Source organism: Centrocercus urophasianus, unplaced genomic scaffold, assembly GCF_019232065.1.
Source record: "Centrocercus urophasianus isolate 14NV4802_14NV808 unplaced genomic scaffold, USGS_Curo_1.0 seq_10, whole genome shotgun sequence".
Taxonomy (NCBI): Eukaryota; Metazoa; Chordata; class Aves; order Galliformes; family Phasianidae; genus Centrocercus; species Centrocercus urophasianus.
This window is the reverse complement of record NW_024884142.1, coordinates 25,430,454-25,452,265: the sequence shown is the minus strand read 5'-3', so window position 1 is coordinate 25,452,265 and position 21,812 is coordinate 25,430,454. Positions and strand designations below refer to the sequence as shown.

The following is a 21,812-nucleotide window of genomic DNA, read 5'->3' as shown; positions in this document are numbered from 1 at the left end:
ACGAGACCCGGCAGGGCGCCCCTCTCCTCAGGAACCCCCAGCACCACCTCCTGACCCTGCACTCCACGCCTCCCTCCATAACAGGACCTCCCCCCACCAAACAAGATGGCGGCGCAGGGGCAGGGTCTCGGGCCCGACGCGGGGCCCGCGGGGCTCCCGCCGCCTTCAGGCGCCGCTATGGCACCGCAGGACGGAATCGACGCATACGGCGCTACCCACGACGCCCATCCCTCGTCCCGCCCCCCCTTGCAGTGGCTAAGCCACTCAAGCAGCCGAAATTTAGCTTCAATCCAATAGGAGCAGCAGTCGATTTCCACTAACACCAACTAGGGGCCAGAGCCGTTAAACTGACAGCACGGACAGCCAATAGCTGACAAGGAGAGGCCGCCTCCCTTCGCGCCCCGTTGCTGGGGCAGCCGCTGTCAATAGCCCCCAAGAGCCGCCGCGGCTCCTTTAAGAGTAGCGTGGCAACGGCGCCGCGTCCACTGCACAGGCCGGGCCCTGCGGGGGAGCGGGGCCCAGGGCGGCGGGCCCGGCCTGCAGGTGAGGGAGAGCAGGGCCGGGTTGAGAGGAGGGCCGAGCCCTCGAGGCCGCGGGCCCGAGCTGGATAAGCGGGGGCGGCCGAGCAGTAGCAGCAGCCGAGGAGGGCGGGAGATGGCAGCGCTCCCCCGCGGCGTGAGGAGCTGCCACTGGAAAGCGTTGGCCTGAGGTAACGCTCGGTGCGTTCCTTAACGGGCTCTGGCAGAGCTGCGGCGTTGGGGGAGGAGCAGGGAGGCCGCCTTATTTGGCGGCGATTCGCTCGGACGTTCGGCATTCCGATCACTCAGGTGGGCGTTTCTGTGCGGACGCTGCTTTCTTGCTTTCTTCCGTGCCGCCACGGGTCAACGCCTGCGCCGTGTGCCGTCAGGACGGCGCTGAGGCCGGGGGCCGTTGCGCTGCGGAGCCGAGCCCCGCGTGTGCGGTAAAGGCAGGAAGAGCTTCCGAGTCGTTCTCTCTCTCTTTCTCTCTTCTATTTATTTTTCCCCGTAACCTGCTTTCTGCGTGCTTATGAGCGATGGCAGGCAGCCCCGTGCCATCCCTGGAGTTGTGCTGTGCCTTGTGCAGTGCTTCCCTGTCCATTGCTCCGCAGTGACCCGCAGCCCGACAGCGTGCCGAGGCGTTTGGGTTGGGCTCTCTCTTTTTCTTTCCACTATGTGTTTCAAGGCAAAATATGTAATCAGTAGCAACAGATCGTTGCTGAAACAAACAAGCGTGAAATTCTGGGAACAGAGCTTTCTGAAGTTGTACAAGTCCTAGACTTACCTCATGGATTCTATGTTGGTCGGATCCCGATGCGTTCAGCTTCTAAAAGTGTTTGTGGGGTTTCTGCTCTCTTTGACAGGGTGTTCTGCTTTGATTTGTTGCTGTGTTCCTTTTATTGTTTAAGGCTTTTTTTTTCCCCAGTAACTCACAACATTTCCCTCCTTGCATCATTAGATGTACTGGGACAAAACCAATGTCTTCATGGATTTAACTCAAGCAAGTTTTGGTTATTTTTATGATAACTCAACCTAGCTGGTAGCAGTTGAAAAGTCAATGAACCAAATAATTTCTTAATTGAGTAATCGTTAAACCAACTGAATTAAAATCCAAATGCCTATTCTAGTGATTCATTTGCTCTGAAGATAAAATCTGCGTTTTTTTTTTTAATGTTAATCAAATTGCATTGTAAATTTAGTGGCAAATGGCATCTGGCAAAGCTTGACAGATTGAGGTTTCCTGTTTTGTATGGAAAATGTGATGATATTATCAATTTATAAAAGTGAAAATGAATTGAAGCTTTGAAAGTATTTTTGGGGATTCCTCAAGGGAGTTTCCATTGGTTACACTGTTCCAATTTATTTTCAGTCTGATGATTATTTTTTTTTCCTCATTTTCCAGAGAAAATCCAGAGAGCACCAGAAATTAGTGTTCTTCGCTATATATCAAAGTAATGCCTGACACAGGTTGCTAGGAGAGGTGGATGCCCCATCCTTGAAGACACTCAGGGCCAGGCTTGATGAGGCTCTGAGCAACCTGATGTAGCTGTAGGTGTCTGTTCATTGCAGGGCAGTTGGACCACGTAGTCTTTAAGGGTCCCTTCCAACTAAAACAATTCTATGATTTTGTATTCTGTGAAAATATTCTTCAGAGGGAGCATCCAGTACAGAAGTGGATAAATTTTTACATGTTATTTCACAATACTATTTTTCTGTTTTAAATACCGCTGTGAAAGGCATTCTTCCAAAAGGTTATTGCCTACTCAGTGAGTACTTGTGGGGCTATAAAATTACTGACTGATCATCTTTAAGTTAGTAAGTGAAAGTGAATGTTCTTGTTTTATATATATAATTAGACATCTAGATAATTGAATCGCAGACACTTACATTTTTCCCAAAATGCAGTACCACTTGTTTTGGTTTATATATGCTTTCTTCTCAAGAAAAAAATAATCGTGCACAGAGATTCCTTTCTATCCTCCAGTGTCCTAATGGCAGACAAAAGTAAGGCGTACCTTGGCTAGGCACACACCATTGAAGATAGATGCCCAACAGAGAAGTTACTACTGCTACAGAGGTTAGGTGTGCTGATGTTAACAGCTGTGGATGTGGTGCCTTTGGCACCAGGGTGCCCAGCTCAGCACTCCAGGGCAGACTGTGCTGCTTGACTTCCTACCAGATTGTTTCGTTCAGCCTATTGCTGTGAGCAAAAAAGGGAACATGTGTTAGACCTAGAGCTGAGAACTGGTTGTTAATCTAATTAAAATCTTAATGGCCCTATCAAAGGCTTAGTACTAGTCCAGATATTAACACAGTTCAGGTTGTGCACAGTTACAGTGATAGAGGTACAACCTCTGACACCAGACTTTCTTCACCGACTGACTCTTCCTCTGGGACCTGAAGGGCTTTGTCTGGGCTGGGGGGGGGGAGGGGAGGTCAGCATCCCACATCCTCTCTTGGAAGGAGGGAGAGTGTGCTGATGGTTTTTCTTCCTTGTCATGTGTCCACCTGGGATTGCTTTTATGCTTGTTAACACACTGCTCACCTTATTCTTTCCCCAGCACTTGATGGCTCTGTCATCACTGAATTTATACATACGGTGCATTTTACACATGTTGAGAACTTGTCCTTTGTTCTATGTGTCATTACTTATAGAACTGATTTTACCCATCTCCCGTGGCTGTGTCACCTGGTGAGCAATAATTAATTGACCACTAGTTAGCTATTATAGTGCAGGGCCCCCCTGTTGCCCTGTGTACTTTAAGGCCCCTACAGTCATCCCATGCCTGTGACCCTCCATGCTCTATTTTTCCAAGGCTCACAGACTGTTTGCTCTGCACACAATAACTACTGCTTATTGCTATCTGTTGGTTATAAATCAAATTGTAGGTGTTAGAGTACACAGCTGTACAAAGCTAAGCAAAAACTAGTTAGATAAGTTCCGTGGTGGTTAGCTAATTTTCTTGCAGCTAAACAAATAAAGCTTCAGGCATCCAAGATGAGTCCAGACATTGTCTGACAAGTCCTGTGGCCCCATTCTGATAGCTGAAAATAAAGCCTGTGGCTTCTTGCAAACAGTGACAACGCCACGTTTGCTATAGGCTGCATACACAATTACAGTTTTTATGTCATTACAGTCAGGGTGACTGAAGTAGTTTGATGCCTGTTACAGCCCTGTAGAGCATTATCTTTAGATTTTATGTTATTTTACTATTCTAACATTGGCATATATCTTATTTTCTATTTTTATCACCCGGGATTCTATCTTGTGGAGGCAGACATAAAGCAGTCTTACCTGTGTATCCTGTAAAGAACAGGATGTTGCCAAAGCTGTGTCTGTGTTTCAGTTTGGAATCAAGAAGTGAGGTAACAAATTCTGTGAGACCAGGATTGAGGAGCAGAGCTGCTTGGGAGTATGGTTGTGTTCTCATAAGTTCAAACGTCTTACGTGATCTTAGTCTTACACTCATTAATACTTGTGAAATCTTTGTTATCTTCACAAAGGAGGAAATACAATTATAGTTAGGTGTACACTTCTGAAATACCTTTGATAGCTTCACAAATTCAAAGCAAAAGAAAATAGTCATTGCTGATCATTCATGTGTTCACTACAGCTGACTCCTTCCAGCACACATTAAGGAATCTCTAGGGCAAGTGATCTCAAGCATTGCTCATCTTCTTTCTGTTTTCATCAGAATACTCTCTGACATAAGTTTCAGGCATCTGATTTATTTCGACCTCTTTAAAAATACTTAGGTCTTCAAAAAGCATTATATTAGGAAGTTACTCCCCAAGTAAAGGAAAACAGTCTCTTCCAAATAATTCAGTAATAATTCAGTAATTATTTCCCAGCAGCTTCTCAGTTTAGAAATCTGTTAGAATATTTATTTCTCTTAATTCCTGCCATACAGATTATGAGGGCAAATCCATCTTTGTCACTGGAGGCAGAGTTGTGTGTGCTAACAATGTAGTGGGCTGGAAAGCTTGAATTTGTGATGAAAACTGTCTTGGCAGCTGATGTTTCTGTTCTGCTTGGCTATGCAGTTCTTCACATATAGAGGGGAACAGAAGGGATAGTAAAGTGATATAATATGGTGAAAATTTTGCAGCTCATTTACAGGTATGTCATATCTCTTCTACACTGCAGGGCATCTGATTGAGAGCAGCTCAATTTTTTTGTGTGTAGTTTACTTGAGCTCCTATCTTGTTTCTAAATGGTTATGTCATTCTACAGGCAGGAGTGCTGGGCTCTGGTGTGAGTACTGTTTATTCACCCATTAGAGGCTTGATATCTTGAGTTTGGAAAGATGGGAAATAGGTGGAGAAATAAACTTGAGAACTGTGGGAAGAGAGGTGGAAGGTACAGGAGGCTGAGTTTAGTCAGTCCAATACGTCATGCACAGGTGAGAAGATTCAGTTTTGAGTGAGAAAGGCAAGGAAAGCTTTCAATGTATTTGCTTCGATGTTCTCAGTGTCTGAAAAATGCAAAAGGTGATTTTTACATAGAGATTAGACTTTTCAGTTTACATCAAAAGGCAATCTGCAGAAGCAGTCATTCCCTTTTTACACCTGGTAATGTTTACCATATGCTAGGTGTAAAACAAGTAATGCTTACCGTATACCAGCAGGGTGGTCTCTCTATCAGTTACTTTAAAAATAAACGTTTAAAAGACTGTACATGCATTAACATGTAAAGCATGTGACACAAATTTATGTGCTTTTACCAGTTCTGGAAGCATACAAGAGTACTTCCCAAGGCAAGGAGCACACTAACACAGGTAGGATCTCAGTGGTCATTAAGGATAGAACAAGCTTTGGATCCATTTTTTTTTTTTATTTTTTATTTTTAAATCAACCATTTCATTTAATATCATCAGAGTGTGAGAAGTTGAGATATGGAATGCTTAGTCTAAATCTGCAAATACCATTTCAGTTCTAGTCATAGGAATAAGTTGTCAATTTCTTGGGCTAGAAAGTTTTTCAGCATGTTTATGTTAGCTTCCTGAATAGCTTCAGGCTTTCACTTGCTTTATTTTCCAGAGGCTTATCTGCTCTCTGGTCTGGAAATAATTTCTTATTCTAGATTCAGCTATAGTAATTTTCTGATAATCTTTAGGCAATGAATTGCCTCAAACTGTTGAGTGTGGTACTAGCTCCATTCCTAGAGTGACATCTGTCCCATTTAATATAAATAATAAGGCTAATGTAGCTATTCATCATAAGGTTATAGGAATTCTGAGTAATTTTGCAGTTCTTTTACCTTTCTTAACAGCAAAACCATTCTCGCTTTTTTTTTTCTCTCTCTCTGTTGTTACAGAAAAATGCATTTGGAATGATAACTTCTCTTTGCTGAGCTGAACTACAAAGATCTCATGCTTTGGAGATGAAGATGATAAACACAAAGAATAAATCCAGCTTCTGCTGCTGTGAATATTAAAAGGTCCTTTGTGTCAAAATGAACAGTCTTTGAGAAGAATCTGGAAGCTGCTAAATCTAAAAGATGGGAGAAAGGGTAAGGAGCCCAGATTCTGAGCAAGACAGAAGATCGGATGAGGACAGAAATAGTGACTCTTATTATTCAGATGAAGATAATGCATCCCATTCATCTGACCGGTCGCCTACTCTAAGCTATCCATCGACAAGCCATGAAAAGCGAGATCACAAAACAAGAGCTTCAGACAGTCTTGTGCACTACCAAGGTAGGTACACATAGAAACTGTTCTTTGTAACTGCTCCAAAGAGTCTTTGAAAGTTGGAATAAAAGTGGTGAATGTACTGTTCTAAGAATCTACTAATAACATTTGTGTGAATTATACTGCAGGTGGCAGGTAGGCTGTTAACTGTTCAGTTGAAAAATGAAATTAACCAGCTGCTGTAAAAGGGAGATATTTTGGGGGGGCTTTCAGAATTATTCATGCTTCTTTTGACAGGAAAGTGCACCTCTTGAACCTGCCTTTGGTTGCATCTTGCTGTTGTTCTATTTGAATCTTTGACAGGAATCTCAGAATGGCCAGGGTTGGAAGGGACCTCAAGGATCATGAATCTCCAACCCCCCTGCCACATGCAGGGCCACCAACCTCCACATTTAATACCAGACCAGGCTGCCCAGGGCCCATCCAATCTGGCCTTGAACACCTCCAGAGACAGAGCATCCACAACCTCTCTGGGCAGCCTGTTCCAGCACCTCACCACTCTCTCTGTAAAGAACTTCCCCCTGACATCCAACCTAAATCTCCCCTCCCTCAACTTAAAACCATTTCCCCTTGTCCTGCAGTTATCTACCCTTTCAAAGAGTTGGCTCCCCTCCTCTTTGTAGGCTCCCTTTAGGTATTGAAAGGCAGCAGTCAGGTCATCCTGCAGCCTTCTTTTCTCCAGGCTGAACAAGCCCAAGAAGACCCAAGACAAGGCAATACTACACAGTGTATAAAAAAAGAAGATCCTTCTGCTGTGTACTTGTCTGAGCTTTCCTGTATGATATGGTGTCATTACAAAACAAACCAAAAAAACAATCAGCAATGTTTCAAGACAGAAAAAAATGTTTGGTGGAAGTTTAGGTGCCTGTGGAGTGGAAATTCAGGAGTGTTTTTATAGACCCTTTTTGAGGGGTAAAATACAGCTGCACTCTGAGTTCCCTCACACACACCTCATGAGCTGCTGTACATGAGCTGATTTGTTGATTGAGACTGTGGGGAAAGCAAACATCCCTGCAAAAAACAGGAGAATGATTTGTCCAGCTTCAGGCTGAAGTAGGGTTATGAAGCTTCTCTGCCACATTTTGACAGGTTGTTCTAAATAGTTGCATGCGTCTTCTGGTGAAGTGAAAGCGTATCTTGCCTTTCTTTAGCAGTCTGTTTCATTGGCAAATCCTTGATGGCAAAGTTTTCCAGGGAGAGTCTCTTCAGATCCTGGCATTTTGTTGAACTTCTCTATGTTCGGAAGTGGCATTGCATTTGTAGGTTGGGTGCCTGAGAAACAAAAACTGCAGTTCCACAGTTGTTTGGTTTGGAGTGGGCAAAGAAATGAGTTGGTCTTCGGTGCAGCTAAAATTGAATACAATTATTACATGAAGGCATGGTGAATGTAGTGTTGTTCTTCAAATGCACTCTTCCCCAGCTTAATTTTGTGGTTGAAAGTGCAGACTTGGTATTGGAATTTTCTGTTCTGCTCTTAATCTGGAGAAATTCATGTAGGGGTTTAAAGGCTAGACTGTGAGGTTCATGGGAGTGTGCTTCCTTCTCAGAAGGAAAGATGTGATTCCTGCAGTACCTGTATTAGTTAATCTTATCATATCTGAATGCTACATAAGTATTAGTCATGTAGGGGGGGGAAAGAAAACTTTTTCTTTCCTGTTTTCTTTAAAGTTGTTATTTTTGCTGAAAAACGTTGTCTGTAGAATAGAAGCATGGTGAGCATTAAAGGGAAGGAAAGGCTTGCTGTCATACCCACCGTGTGTGTGCATAACTGCATTATCTCTATATACCGGTTTTCAAGTCTCTAAATTGCATAAACTGGTGCTCAGAATATTTCTCCCACTAAGCTGTCTGTCTGTCCAGTTGTTTTAAGATGTATTTTTGGTGTGTAATGTGCTTTATTCTTCTCAGCGTTGCCTGACAAATAAGATAGAAACACCGATGCTTAGTTTTTATCTGCAGTGATGGTAATAAAATAACAGCAAATAAAAATGTAAGTGATGGATACTAGTAATCAAATAAGGGTACTCTGTGGAAAATAACTTGTGATACAGGAATAAGTTATTCAAGGGATAACTGAATTTTTGTAGGATTTATGATTTTGCTTTGTAGGCTTTTTTGACCCTTTAAAATTACAGTTTTATCTGTCAGCGTGGATTTGAAAACACTGTTGGATTTGTCTGAGAAAATTACATCTTGCATAATACATAACTAGCTGGCTCTCAGCTAATTGTTGCAATTTTAAAAGCCCTTGATAGTACTGCATGCATAAGAGTACAGTATTTCTATCTTAAGCAAGCTAATAAACGTAATCAAATATTAATAAAATGTCTGTTATTTCTGATACAGTTTATAGATGATTACTTTGCAATACTTCCATGTTGATGTCTGCAGCTATTGCCTCTTTCAGTAAGTCACAGACATCCTTTTTCTATGTCTACGGAAAGAAGCATAATGCTGTTACGTGTATGCTTTTTATTTTCTGATTTGAAGGCTGCAGTCTCTGCTAAATATTGTAGAATTGTTTCAGGCAGAACTTCATTCTAAGAAGGATGTCTGAATCCACAAACTGCATTGTCTTGTAACAAACGTGCTTTTTATTGCTCCTCTTAGCCACAAAGAAGTTGGGTTCCAAATATGCACCAAGCAAAAGAGGGACACGGTGGGGTTTCCGTTCTCAAAGCCTCACTAGGGATTCTCCTGCAAAAGAGATAGATCTTGTTACAAAGAGAGTCCTTTCTGCTAGGCTGCTGAAAATCAATGAGCTCCGAAATGAACTGACTGAACTCCATATCAAACTAGATGAGCTGCAGAAGGAAAACAGAGCCCTGAAGAGGCTTCAGCACAGGCAGGAGAAAGCCTTGAATAAGTTTGAAGATACAGAGAATGAAATTTCTCAGCTCATTGCTCAACACAACAATGAGATTAGAATATTAAGGGAGCGCCTACGAAAATCTCAAGAGAGGGAACGTGCCACTGAGAGAAGGCTAAAAGATTCAGAAGATGAACTGTACCGAACAAAAACTGTCTTGCAGAAACTGAAAAAGCTGTCTGCAGATAAGCACCTTGCTGAAAGAGATGACCTGGCTAAGAAACTAGCCTATGCAGAGAGCAGACTAGAGGAGAGTGAAAAAAGAATTAAGGTGAGATGAGCTTTTGAAATATTTGCTCAGATATTTCTTAAGTGACTTTCATGTATTAGTTTGGCTTCTGGTTTTCTTGGGTTTTGTTTTTGTTTTTTCCATTGTGGTGGAGCAAGTAGAAAAGTCTTTCTCTTACTTGATGCTATTTATGAGCAAAAATTATTCCTGAAGGGATTATGTAGTTGTATACTCAGAAGTCATGCTTTCAAATTGCTGTTTACAAATTAAATGTTACGTGTGGGTGTCAATGCAGTGGAGTTGTGCTTTTCAATGTTTCTAGAAGTAGGAATGATGTTTCAAAAATGCAAGCAACCATAATGTAACTTTATGCAGTCTAATTCCTTCTGAAGAGGAAGCATTTCTTAAACATTTACAGGATATTCAGAGAACCAAGTACTCCAATTCTTTTTTTTGAAAAAGTGTATACATATAATAAAAAATATAAATAAGATACATGTATATATTTTTAAAGAATATGTATATGTATTCTTGAATCTTATGAATTTCATTCATGTAGTGGGTTTGTTTTTGGTTCCCAATTCTGTACATCTGAGAGCTGAGCTGAAGAAAGCTTTTTTAGATAGCAAAATAAGCTCCAATATGTTTTAGTTTTATTTGCAAAAATATTTAAAGGTATGTTTTAAAAACTCATTTAAAAAAAATATTGTATTAGCAATGTTTGGTAGTTATATGCAGTACCATGTTTAGCTGAAATTACACTCATCATAATTGTAAGTGTCAGTACTTAATTGTAAGTTATATTATGGTGATAACAGATATCAAAAATCTGAAGGGTTAAACTGGAAAGTAAGCTTTCATGAAATAAGCTCCAAAATAATAGGAATATCCCTCCAATAGAAATGGCTACACCTCTCAAATCACCCTGTAGTGTCACCATCTGGCACCTGGAGTTTCATGATTGGGTATCTCAGTATTTGTAGTAGTAATAGAATATATGAAAATAAGTTGTGTCCTTCAAGGGAGAATCTTTTTGTCTGCTTTTTTCTTTCTCATCATCACAGGTTCACTTAAAACAGCTGTTGAGAGGTGAGGGTATGCAAACAAAACAACAATCACAAATTTCTCTCGAGTAGATTTTAATTATTTCCTGTCTTCTTCCTCTTCAGGAGGTGTCTCATTTCTAAACCATCAGGTCAAGATTTTACTAGAGGTATATAGGTGTGTTCTCTGCCTGTTTCAAGAACCTTGGCTAGTGGGTACTGTTATGTCCCCAGATTGCCTCTCACTGCTCCAGAAAGATGAGCAGCAGCACCTGCAAGTGCAGACACAGCACTTGTGTCTGCCCCCATAAGCATTAGGATTAGGGTTTGAATGTATTTGGTGTTATAGTAGTGGCAGAGTTGAGCTTTGAATCCAAGATGTTTGTTTATTGTTATTTTTTTAACCACATTGACTGTTAAAAAAAAAAAGGTATTCTTGGTTACTAAAAAGTATTATTTTGTTGTTTTAATTGAAGGATCTGGAGAAAAATCTGGAACTAAGTGGTAGCAGTTTTCAGCGAGAATTACAATTGAAGAAGAAAAAGGTGCTTGAAGCTCAAGACAAAAATAGAGCTCTCCAAGAAGAGCTTCTTCAACTGAATCAGAAGCTGAAGGTAAGTTGTGAAGCAGTGCAAGCTGGTACCTATGTTCTGGTGTTTTATCTTTGGAAGAACCTGTCATCAAGTTTACATATTTTAGCAGTGGATGCACTTTCTGATAATGTACTTGATTATATCAGGGGAGTTCTTTTCCTGTTTCAAATTGAAAAATTCTGTGCTCTGACCCTTCAGCCAATTTTGAGCTGCAGTGTTTCCATGTTACTATTACTGTTAGCACTAGTTAAGAAAAGCAAGATCAAGTACATGGCCAAGAATGGTTATTAAACTCCAAGATTTACTGAAAGTTAGACTTGTTTTAAACCAGATCTGCAGCTGTGTACAGCCATTTGTGTTACCATGCACCATGTTGTGTTCTTGGATTTCAGTAGGCTTGTGTAAAGATTAGCTGTGAGATCTCCATACATTACTAAATTTGTGCAGTTTTATTTCGCTTTCAGTTGGGTTGCGAAAATTCTGAATTTTGCTGTAAAATTGTGACTCAGAAAGCACTGCGTTCTACTCAAATATCAATTTGCCTTTACAAAGAAAATGCCTTTGTAAGGAAACACCATGTTTGAAACTTTCTTATATAATGAGGATGCAGCAGTTTGTTGCCTTACCAGTTGTTGAGCACGCAGCGCTAGTGATCCAAAAATCTGCTTGTTAACAGTGAATGTTTTAAACACGATTTGTTAGTGGAGAGTTTGATGTTCTGAAAATATTTTCATTGTCAGATGGCTTCTGGTAATTTGCTGGTAATTCATTTCTGTATTTTAGCTAATAAATATAACAAGGAGAATATGCTTTTTACTGTATGATACCGTGAAACACTGCTCCATGGTATTAACGCAGCCTGTGACAAGTAACCTTGAAATGTTTAACTCTACAATACAGAAATTTTTCTTGTGCAATCTATATGTACATCACAACCCCTTTTCAAGTTTATGGAAGCACTGGCATTTACTTTAATTTTTGCTGCAGAGCTCTAACATTTGTTTTTTTCCAGAGCATTTTGCTAATGAGATTTAGGAGTAGAGTTCTGTTTGAATTTTTGAGCATAAGAGAAGTTAGTAACGTGATTGTTCTCCTTGAAAGTTGGACAGAACTGTTGATGCCCTTACTTAAATTCCATTTGCAATGTGTATTTTTTATTTTAATTTACTGCCAGTGCTTGAAACATTACTAACTCCTGCTACATCTCTTTCCTTAACAGGAAAAAGAAAGAGAACTTGATGCCAAAAATATATATGCTAATCGTATGCTGAAGGTATCACCGAGGAAAGGGATGGATGTTATTCAAAGAAAGAAAGGTAACAAATAGAGTAGAAAAGGCAAAAATGTAGTACCACTGCTTTGACGTTCAACTTTACCGGGTGTGTGTATCGTGCTGACCCTAGCACTGCTCATCTGAGAAGTCTTAATTTTTGTGCACTGCTTTCTACACAGCAGTCATTACAAAAGAAGGGCACAGGATGACTTTCCTGTAACTGTAGCAGAACCAGAACCTCAAATTTCCTCCGTGGCGTTAATGTTTTGTATTGCATATATGAAGGAGGACCAGAAGATTGTTCAGTAAAATTTCTAGTAGATCGTAGGTGTCTGCATGACAGTGAACTGCAGACTGAAAATACAAAATGTCACTGCTGTATTTTGGGAACACTTTTTATTTATAATTTCCCCACTTCAAATTAATGTTGTCAGATTGGCTGCGGTACATTTTGCATCAGAATACATATGTCCCACAGCATCATCTTCCAAAAGCATCACTGTGGTGATTTTCTTCTGGAGCGACAAGGAAGCCATGAGCCTTATGCTACAAGCATCAGTATACATTTGTGTGTGTGTGTGTGTGTGTGTGTGTGTGTATCAGACAGTCTTTGGTAGATCAGTGGAATCTGTCAGAAGAAGGAATTTCTGGCACTGTTTTAAATAGCTAATGCCAACATTTCGAGCACTTTAGTATTTATCTATCTATCTAGTTTCAGTGTAGGTATTCTACTATTAATCCATTTTTGAGTTCAGGTATTAAAATATGTTATTTAATAGAAATAAGTTTATGTGCTTTTAAGATACGAACAGGTATATTTTAACTTAATGAGTTTACTTCTCTGAGTATGAATTCATTGAATTCAGTGACAAGCAAGAAGATGAAAATAGATATTTTGTGGCTAGTTTTTTTAATTCAGTATGCTGTGATTTTATAAGTAGCTTTTTTTTTTTTTTTTTATTATTATTATTTTATTTAGCATGTAACAGAGGCTGGAAACAGTTATATGAAATTTGTCAAAACTTTCCACTTCCATACTTGCAAATACTTCAAAATCAGGGTAGTTACACAGTGGGATATTTTAAAGTGCAGATATGTTTTGTTTTTATTTTCTACAGCCAGCAACCAAAATATCAAAAAAGGAGCACAGCTCACGAAAGGAGTGCAGACCAATGGATGCTTCTCATCTGTAGAACTTCCTCCAGAATCAGAATTTGTCTGTGATGATGCAGTAGATAAGAAAGAGAGGATTCTTTCCAGAATAGTGAGTTCCATTTAAAAGAAAATATTTGAGGCTTGCTCCCCATAATTCACCTGTCAGATTGATTATTGAATGCACAGCTTGCTTTTTAGGAAAAATATATAAGTATACAGAAAATGCAATTTAGACAACATTCTGGTCTTTAAGAGAAGCTCTGCCCTTCCAGAAATATTGTGCGCCATTTTTTTGTGACAGTTCACCCTATTCTGTATCTTACTGATAGCCACTATTTCTACCTGCTTCTTTTTCTGCCACTGCCATTTCTTTGAAGCTTTCAAGCCTTCATTTTGTTTTTCTTTATTTCTAAAGCTTACTTGAGCAGTCTGTATTAACAGTGCTGGCTGCTTTGTCTTTCTTTTTGTTTTGATCTTAATTATGGCTTCTTGTAGTTTGCAAATTTATTTCACAACCCATAAATCTAATGCTTCCTCTTATTGTCAGATACTGGTATTTCTTTTGTCATTTATCCAGCTTTGTGAATGTGGTTGGATTTTTTGTTGCTGTTTTTTTTTTTTCCTGTTTCCTGTAATCATGGTACAATTAGAAGTATTCCTAACGCTTTTATTTCAGGCTAGAATTAGAGATTTGCAAGGTAAAATTAGACAGGTTCTGGTACGAATCTGATGCACTGAAGTATTTTCATGGTTGGCTCCTTCCTTCATGTGTTCTATCCCAGAATCTTTTCTGTGATTATGGATGTAGTTTAATGCATGTGTTTTCCAGCACTTCAGTGTGTGAGTTCCATAACCACACAGGAGGTACAAGCAGAGCTTGTGGAATCCAGTTGTTGCTTTAAGTAAAGTTGGGTCTGTTTCACTTATTTTAGAGTAAAATAAACTCCTATATAAAGTAAAATACACTTTCTTAGAGAAATAAGCACAAGGCTCAAGATTAGCATCCACTTGTTGGATTAGGCTGCCTTTCTCTTCCTTGCTTTTATGTTAGTGATTTTTTACTGCTGACTTAATATCAGTTCAGGTGTATTTCCCTTTAAATGTGAGCATATCTACTTATTAGCTGATTTTTAACCCAGGAACAAACCTTTCTCTTTCACTGTTGGTTACTTGATACTCCATAACTTCAAGTACCATTGTGAAACTGTCTGAATCGACAACCTAGTCACTTCAGTAAGAAGTCAGGCTGTGGTAACTAGCTTATTTGCTAAAACAAAAATGCAGTGGGGTCTGGCTTCTATTAAGGTCAATTACTGAATTTTCAAGAAAACTATTCTAACAGAATGACAATTTTATTTTATGACAGACATTGAAGCAGCAGTGTTCCTGAAATGAGTAATACTGAAAAGAATCGGTTGTTAGTTTTGCTTCAGACGAATGTTGAAGGTGCTAAGATAATAAGGTCAAATCCTTGAGTTGTCAGAGTTGGTTTGGCTTTGATGTCTTGCTCATTTTTATGATTAGCAGTACAGAACATAATTTCAGAATGAAATAGAAGATCGTATGATATTATTTGTTTGATTATTTTTCTGCATCAGTTGGTTATTGTATCAATTTGTTTCAGGAAAAAGAGCCTCAAAACAAGGAATGGAAAGAGCAAGCAGACCTGCTAAAACAAGAGCAAGACAGAGAAAAGGAAGAGAAACTGAAATGTGTTCAGGAACTGCAGACTTCAGAGGAGAGGTTTCAAAAGCTACGTGATGGTAAGAAAAATAGGCAGCTGAAAGCTGGAAAATGCAACATAGAATACTAAGCAAGTGAGACTGCTAGGTTGTTTTTTGTTGTTGTTGTTTTTTGGGTTGTTTTTTTTGTGTGAGAAGAGCAAAATGATTTTGCAGAGATCACTACAGTGGAAAATTATTTTCAGTTATGTTATGCAAAGAGATCAGAAAGAAAAATGGAAAAATAGAGTAATCTGAATCCTGTACTCAGACGTGATTAAGTATAGAGCAGCAAAAAACACTGAAGTCTGAGAGATTTTGCTTTACAAAACAAGGATGACATAGCAAATAAATGCTGAATTATCTCTGATTTGCTAGATGTTATGAAGGTAACAGTAGCAAACTACTGTCTATAGCACAAATCTGCTGTCCTTAATAAGGCCTCTTTTTTTAATACTTACTTCACTTATATCACAGAATCACAGAAACAGCAAGGTTGGAAAAGACCTACAAGATCATCCAGTCCAACCATATCATTGAAGATAGTAATTTATCTTCTTACTTGTGTGAATCATTTAGTGTGGCTATTTAAGAAATATCAGTTTTCATCCTTACATCTTAATGTTGCTTTTTCTTTATCCATTTGGCTTTCAAAACATAGTTATGGCTTACATTTATAAGATTTTTATAGACAAACCACATGCTGTTGTTTAAAATGCTCTTTCAATGATTATAGTTAACAGAAGCAGTTAATGTAGGTGACAAGGAAGAAATCTAAAAAACTGCAGCTGCTTTTAACTAAATCCTACATAAATTCCCCTATTTCCACTCACATTGTTGCACAACTTAAGCAGGCCAAGGATTTGCTCTGTTACCTGCCTAAGATGATTCTGGCCATGTTTTGCTATTGTATAAGCTGATATTTTCCCCACCTTGCATATGGGAAGGTAGCTACTTTACTTGTTGTGATATTTTCAAATGCAGTGTGATTGAAAATACATATAAACTGAACTGTTGGAGTTATTTCTGTAAGCTTGATCAGAAGTACTGTAGATAGCATGGAACTTTGTGAAAACATCAATCAGCAGTTTGAATTAAGAGTTCAAAAGGAAATGCCAATGTGCTGAATAGGCCAAGTAGTTGTATTCAGCCTTTGACCTAACATGTCTATTGTGTCTTGTTAGAAAAATATTTTCAAAACATATTTTGAGAAGATAAATTCTTAGAAGCTTTCTTTTTCTTGTACATGTAACATTTGCACATGTTAGTAGTCTAATTACTGTTGCACCTCCCATGCCCCTTTTATTTGTGCAGATTGCCATTTGGTATTAGCACAGATGCTCTCGTTGTATTCGTATAATGGCACATGAGACCCTTGTGTGAAAGTGCCTTATGCAGCAGGTACAGAATGTTTAAAATCATGCACAACTGGAAGACACTAATGACTATCTGTGACTTTGTTACCTGAGAGCTCTACAGGATTGGTTCCCTTTACAGTAAAATATGTATATCCCAGTGTCTGTGGTGCTGACAAACAAAACCAAAGTGCGAGTTGGAACTATTAAAATCAGTGGTGTTATATTAATTTTTCTTCAAAGCCAAGAAATAAGAAGGCAATTAGCAGAAATGAATTTCCCTGATGTTCTAAAATGTGGAAAATGGCCTAATAGCATACCTTTGTATCTCAGCAGAGAATGTAGTGGATTTAGTTGTAAGTTTTTGAATAATTTTTTTTTTACAATGGAAATACCACACTATGCATGAAAGAACATATTGCATACTCAATGGCTTTTGCTTGCACTGTCTTCAAAGTATTCTTCTAAAGGCAGCTTAAGACTAAGACATTGTAACTAATGTTTAAACTTTCTACAGAATGGGAAAAAGAAGAATGTGACAAAATGAAAAAACAAAGCAGCTTTTTATTGGATAAAGAAGATAAAGCAAAGATGGAAACAGAAACACACAAGCCTGAAATAGAGACAGAAAGTACTGAAATGCTGGAAGAGCGGCGAAAAAGTGAATTTCTGCTTGCCAAAATGAATGAAATTGATAGAGAAACTCAAAATGTAATGAACGTGAAACTTGCTTCCCAAACAGTGTTCATAAACACATTGAGAAAATCTGATTCTCCGGAGAAGAAAGAAAAAAATGGTCAATTCTTTGAAATTCCAGGAAAGGTTACAAATGGATTTCCCCAAGAGGAGAGCCAGGAGGATGCCATAAGAGCACAAGGGCAGAAGCAGCGGAATTTAAGGACTGTAGATTTAAGTAATGAGTTAACATTTGGTAGTTACGTACCTTCCTTTGGAAAAGTATCAGGGAGACCAAGTTGGCTTAATCAGAAAGTTGACTCTTTAGAAGAAAACATGAAGGAAAATGCAGATTTCCATAGTAAGAAAGAAAAGAAGTCCAATTTAATGGAACAGCTCTTTGGAAGTAGTGCCAGTACCATCCTCCTCCCTAAAAGTAAAGATATGACACCTTTTGACATAGATTGGGAATCAAGCAATACTCTTCTTGATAAAAACAGTAAAATCAAAGTAAAAGAAGACAACGATCTTTTCAGTGAAGGAAGAAACCTAAACAGACACCGTCTGCAACACGCTGGAAGCAAGCCAGCTTTTAAAACCCTGGGTTCTTTAGAAGATGAAATTGAAGAAGTAGTCTTACAATGATCATATTTTATATTTTTCATATGTAAACACTGAATAAATATTTTCACATAATATTTATTAGATACAGATTTGAGATATTTCAGATGTAAAGCCTTATGAAGGAGTAATTTACTTACATGGATATATTTGTATAGAGGAAAGATGTGCTCTGATAGAACAGCCTAACATACACACAGGAAATTTGTTTTAAAAAGTAACATCTAAATACAGGCCTTGGAGATCTGACAGTCACTATTTTGGCAGTAAGACAGTGAAGTTGTCCTGAGGGACTTGCTGATAGGTGAGATAGCTACTAGCTTGCCACTTAAGTCAGAGAAGATGCTCTTGGCCCTACCTGTGCTCCAGATTAATGGTCCCTGTTGCCACATGGCACCATCTGACTTGTGCAGCTGTGGCTCGGGTGCCAGAGGCTTGTCAGTGCAGTGCTTGTAGGGATGCTGTAGGAAGGAAAGGTGTTACAAAGGCTTACACTCATGCACACCCTTCACCTGCATGCACTCATAGACACTTAGTGCTCTCTTGCTGGCTTTTGCACACAGTCTTTCTCTTGCTATCACTCTCTTGATTATTGAGACTTATGTGTCATCTGTAATAGATCAGTAAAACCATACTTCTCACAAAAGAGAATTATTTATGACAGAGTTAGCTGGCTGGGAAAGCAACAGGCTTTTAAGTGGGAGTGCTGGCATTCAGGGCAGCTAGGAGATGTGCATCTCTGGCTAGCCAGTGTAGGAAGTGTTTTGTTACCTGTAGGCTGTTCGCCATACACTGCTTTTAGTTTGGTTGATTTCTTTTGAGCTTCAATTTGCTTCCCCAGGCATTCATAGAGCCTGTAAGCTGTATCAGGAAAAGGTGTATGTAACGTCAGCGTCATGAAATTGATAGAAGAGTCTTAACTTGCACAAAGCCTCAGGTAGAAAGACAATACTCTGCACTGTAATTGTGTTATCTCAGAAGAACCTCAGCAGAAATACAACGAACTCAGGAGCAGCTGATCTCTTTTCTGCATAGCTTTTCTGGAGATTTTAATAACAAACTTGTCCAGGTTGTCCAATATTTTCAGGTTATATTTATTATGTAATGCCGTTTTTTGTAACTTCTGAATTTTCTACATAAAATTCCAATCATTACTAAGTTGTTTTTTAACAAAATGCTTTTATTAAAACAGTTGAGTAAAATTTGTACATGGAGATCATCTTTAACAAAAAGTTTTGACTTTTTATATTGCGTTACTGATGCAGGGAAGGGGGATGAAAGTGGGTTTGGTAGTGACATTGCTAGTCATGTCATTCACTGCATGGTGCATGTATATAAATTGGAATTGTAAGCAGTGAAGTATATCAGAGGCATTCCAGATAATTACATGAAGGTCATCATTCTTTACTAGAGTGGCAGATTTTTAAATGCTTCTCTGATATGCTCCCTATGAGCCTGATTTAAAACATACTAAAAATACAGAGGGGGATTATTATGATTTCAAGATGCTTTGAATCAAGATTTCTGTGGAAACAATGGCTTTTCTGAAAAGAAAAAAAAAAAAAAAAAAGGCTGGTGTCTGCATCATGCAATAACTTTCTTTGCTCTTCCATTCAGAAAGAAAATTAGTCACAGATTCAGACTGGGTGTGTGTGGGACCATTCTCTTTAATCAGGCTGAAGTGAAAAGCAACCCGTGTTCACCTGTGTGCTTACACTGTGAACCTGATTATGTTGATTATGAAATTGTAGAGTTCAGCTCATTTGTTTTACTTACTGTGAGTTAGAATATAAGTTTATCACTCTGACCAGGAGTGAGTTTAATTGTCTGTTATTCTTCCTCAGTTACTTGTTTGGGGATATACAACATTCATTCTGAGAGGCAGAAGTCAGCTTGTAAGTGTGTTAAGTGTATGCAAGCGAGTGGTTATTTATCTTGAAACTTTCTTGTCTTAAGTGTGGATGAATACTGCCCTTCAAGACTACGGGGCTGTGTTCATGAACATATTACTGTGGCTGTTTGCTTTTGTTCCCCGTGGCTGAGGATTACAGCACACAAAACAATGATGTAGCTGCTGTGGTTATTAAGAGTCACATAGTGTATGGAGGGTTGTTTGGTTTGTTTGCACAGTGACCCATTAACGTCTGGCAAATTCTAATTATCATGCTGAGCTGTTGTGCTCTGCTATTTCAATTGTAAATGTATATTTTCTAAGTTGCTTTGTACTATCAGCCTCCTCTTAAGTTTACACATTCTGTTAGCAGACCTTTCCTGAAGCAAACATTGTGCTGGCTTGCACAAAAAGGTATGTCCTCTAGGAAGGTGAAAATAAATTAATCTGCTGGGTATGGTGCCACAGGTATATCTTTTGTTTTCCCCCATTGCTTTCTGTCTCTGCAGCTTATTGTCTGTTCTTGCTATGTTTACAGTTTTAGTGTTACTTGTGCGTAAATGCCATTACAGTTAAGAAGTATAAATCAAGCGCTTGGGACTTGGAGGGAGCAGGAGGGTGGAATTTTTGGATCCTTCTCAACATGTACAAGCAAGATTTCTGATGTTGAGAAGTAACAGTTTTCCACTGTCTGGAAGCAACTTCTGCAAGGTAAAGGGTCTATAGACATTGTGATTGGGTTCATCAGTATACATTAGTTCTCTTTACCTCTGATCTTGACTTCCATATCCATGTAGTGTGCCTGTTGCTTTAGCAGTGGTTAAGTGTTTGCAGAACACTCCATTTTGGAGGATAAAATAGATCACAAATGTAGGCTGTTCTAACAATGATCTGTGATGATAACTTGATGTTTATACTGTTATAGATTGTTTGTTAGACTTTCAGATCATAAGGCTGTCAAACCTGTTGCACTGGAAAAAAAAATCCTCTGTTCTAATATGAGATGATCATTAAAATTTGTTAAATTGTTTTATTGGAATACATAGGAGATGGTTGCTGCCCTGGGCAAAATGATCTCCCACTGAGGAGCACATGATGAACTTGATCAGGTAATAGAACACACCTGACAGACAAAAAAGAAAATTTTATGCGAGAAGACTTTTTGAATAGGGAAAGGCACAATAATCTTGCATCTGTAATGCAGAAGAGATGCGAAGGGCATCCCAAGTCCTCCTACAATCTACAACCCTGAAGTGAAGCCTGAAGAATGCTACAGTGGTAAGGATAGTGAGCTGGGAAAAGCTTGAAAGCAGTGTCTTTATGCTAAGTAAGGAATCAAAGAAAGTGATTATTTTAGAACTCTGATAAATTCTATTTTTCTAATTTTGCTTTTCCTATTGCATACATGCCTAGAGAGGTTAATTGCAAATCTATAAAGCTTCTAAATGAGGAGAGGATGTGCTTTAGGCTACCTGGTAGCCTCAGGTTCATTGCTGGTGCTAAGACAGAAGCTCTAATTCTGCTAGCCCAGAGTCTGTTAGGTCTGTTGGGGGTTATGGAAGAATATCTCATCTGGTGTGTTAGGAGTAGAAATCTGATTAGGAAAATGCCTTGAGGCAAATGGCTAGAAGAGCATCAGTGGGACTTTTGTGGATATTTACAGACTGAGAGTCCTCAGGGTGAGCCTTTAGTATTCCAGAAAATAATAAATTCTACATAGAGCTCTAAAGCCAAGACTTACTAAGGATCTACAGTGCAGAAATTCACAGCTTCAGGAGAGTCACTGCAGGAGGGGAAGTTTTGTTCCCTGAGCTACATGACTTCATGAAGTCCGATCTTCTCTTGTCCTGCTACAACTTTTAAGTGTAAGAGATGTTCTGAGTGACTTTGCTCATTTGTAAGATTTTCTTTTGCTGGATCATGTTTAACATGATCTCCTGTTTTGAATTCTGTCTTTGATTAACTGCAAAACTTTGATGTCAGCAGCAGAACAATTGCATCAGTGTGCACTGTCAGCCAGGACCTCTGGCTGCTGGGAGTTGCTAGGATACCTCTCACAGGTATTGCTCACTTGGCTCAGCACCAGCCAGTTTATTTGAAATGTAGGTTCATGTCTTTGCTGTGTGTGTGTGTTGAGTGAGCCACAGACTGACTGTTGTGTGTATTTGCTTTGATA

The 21,812-nt window shown here is 39.1% G+C and overlaps 1 protein-coding gene across 6 annotated transcripts; it reads left to right on the top strand.

Annotated features, from left to right (window-relative positions):
• The first annotated feature begins 464 nt into the window (after positions 1-464).
• Positions 465-20,633, top strand: LCA5 (lebercilin LCA5). 6 transcript variants are annotated; one of them, XM_042823041.1, is made up of 8 exons: positions 465-543; positions 5,836-6,217; positions 8,822-9,351; positions 10,829-10,966; positions 12,165-12,261; positions 13,337-13,482; positions 14,998-15,136; positions 16,967-20,633. In XM_042823041.1, exons 2-8 carry the CDS (start codon positions 6,019-6,021, stop codon positions 17,767-17,769), a joined length of 2,052 nt encoding a protein of 683 aa, XP_042678975.1. In that variant the 5' UTR covers positions 465-543; positions 5,836-6,018; the 3' UTR covers positions 17,770-20,633. The 6 variants fall into 6 exon arrangements, with proteins under 6 accessions (XP_042678975.1, XP_042678955.1, XP_042678992.1 ...); XM_042823021.1 differs by lacking the exon at positions 465-543 and adding an exon at positions 652-827; XM_042823058.1 differs by lacking the exon at positions 465-543 and adding an exon at positions 688-709.
• The last annotated feature ends 1,179 nt before the right edge of the window (positions 20,634-21,812 follow it).

Excerpts from the sequence above, each read along its gene's own strand:
- LCA5 (XM_042823041.1), top strand. The coding sequence starts at position 6,019 with ATGGGAGAAAGGGTAAGGAGCCCAGATTCTGAGCAAGACAGAAGATCG. Across the intron at positions 6,218-8,821 it reads CAGTCTTGTGCACTACCAAG|CCACAAAGAAGTTGGGTTCC; the intron begins GTAGGTACACAT and ends TGCTCCTCTTAG. Across the intron at positions 12,262-13,336 it reads TGTTATTCAAAGAAAGAAAG|CCAGCAACCAAAATATCAAA; the intron begins GTAACAAATAGA and ends TATTTTCTACAG.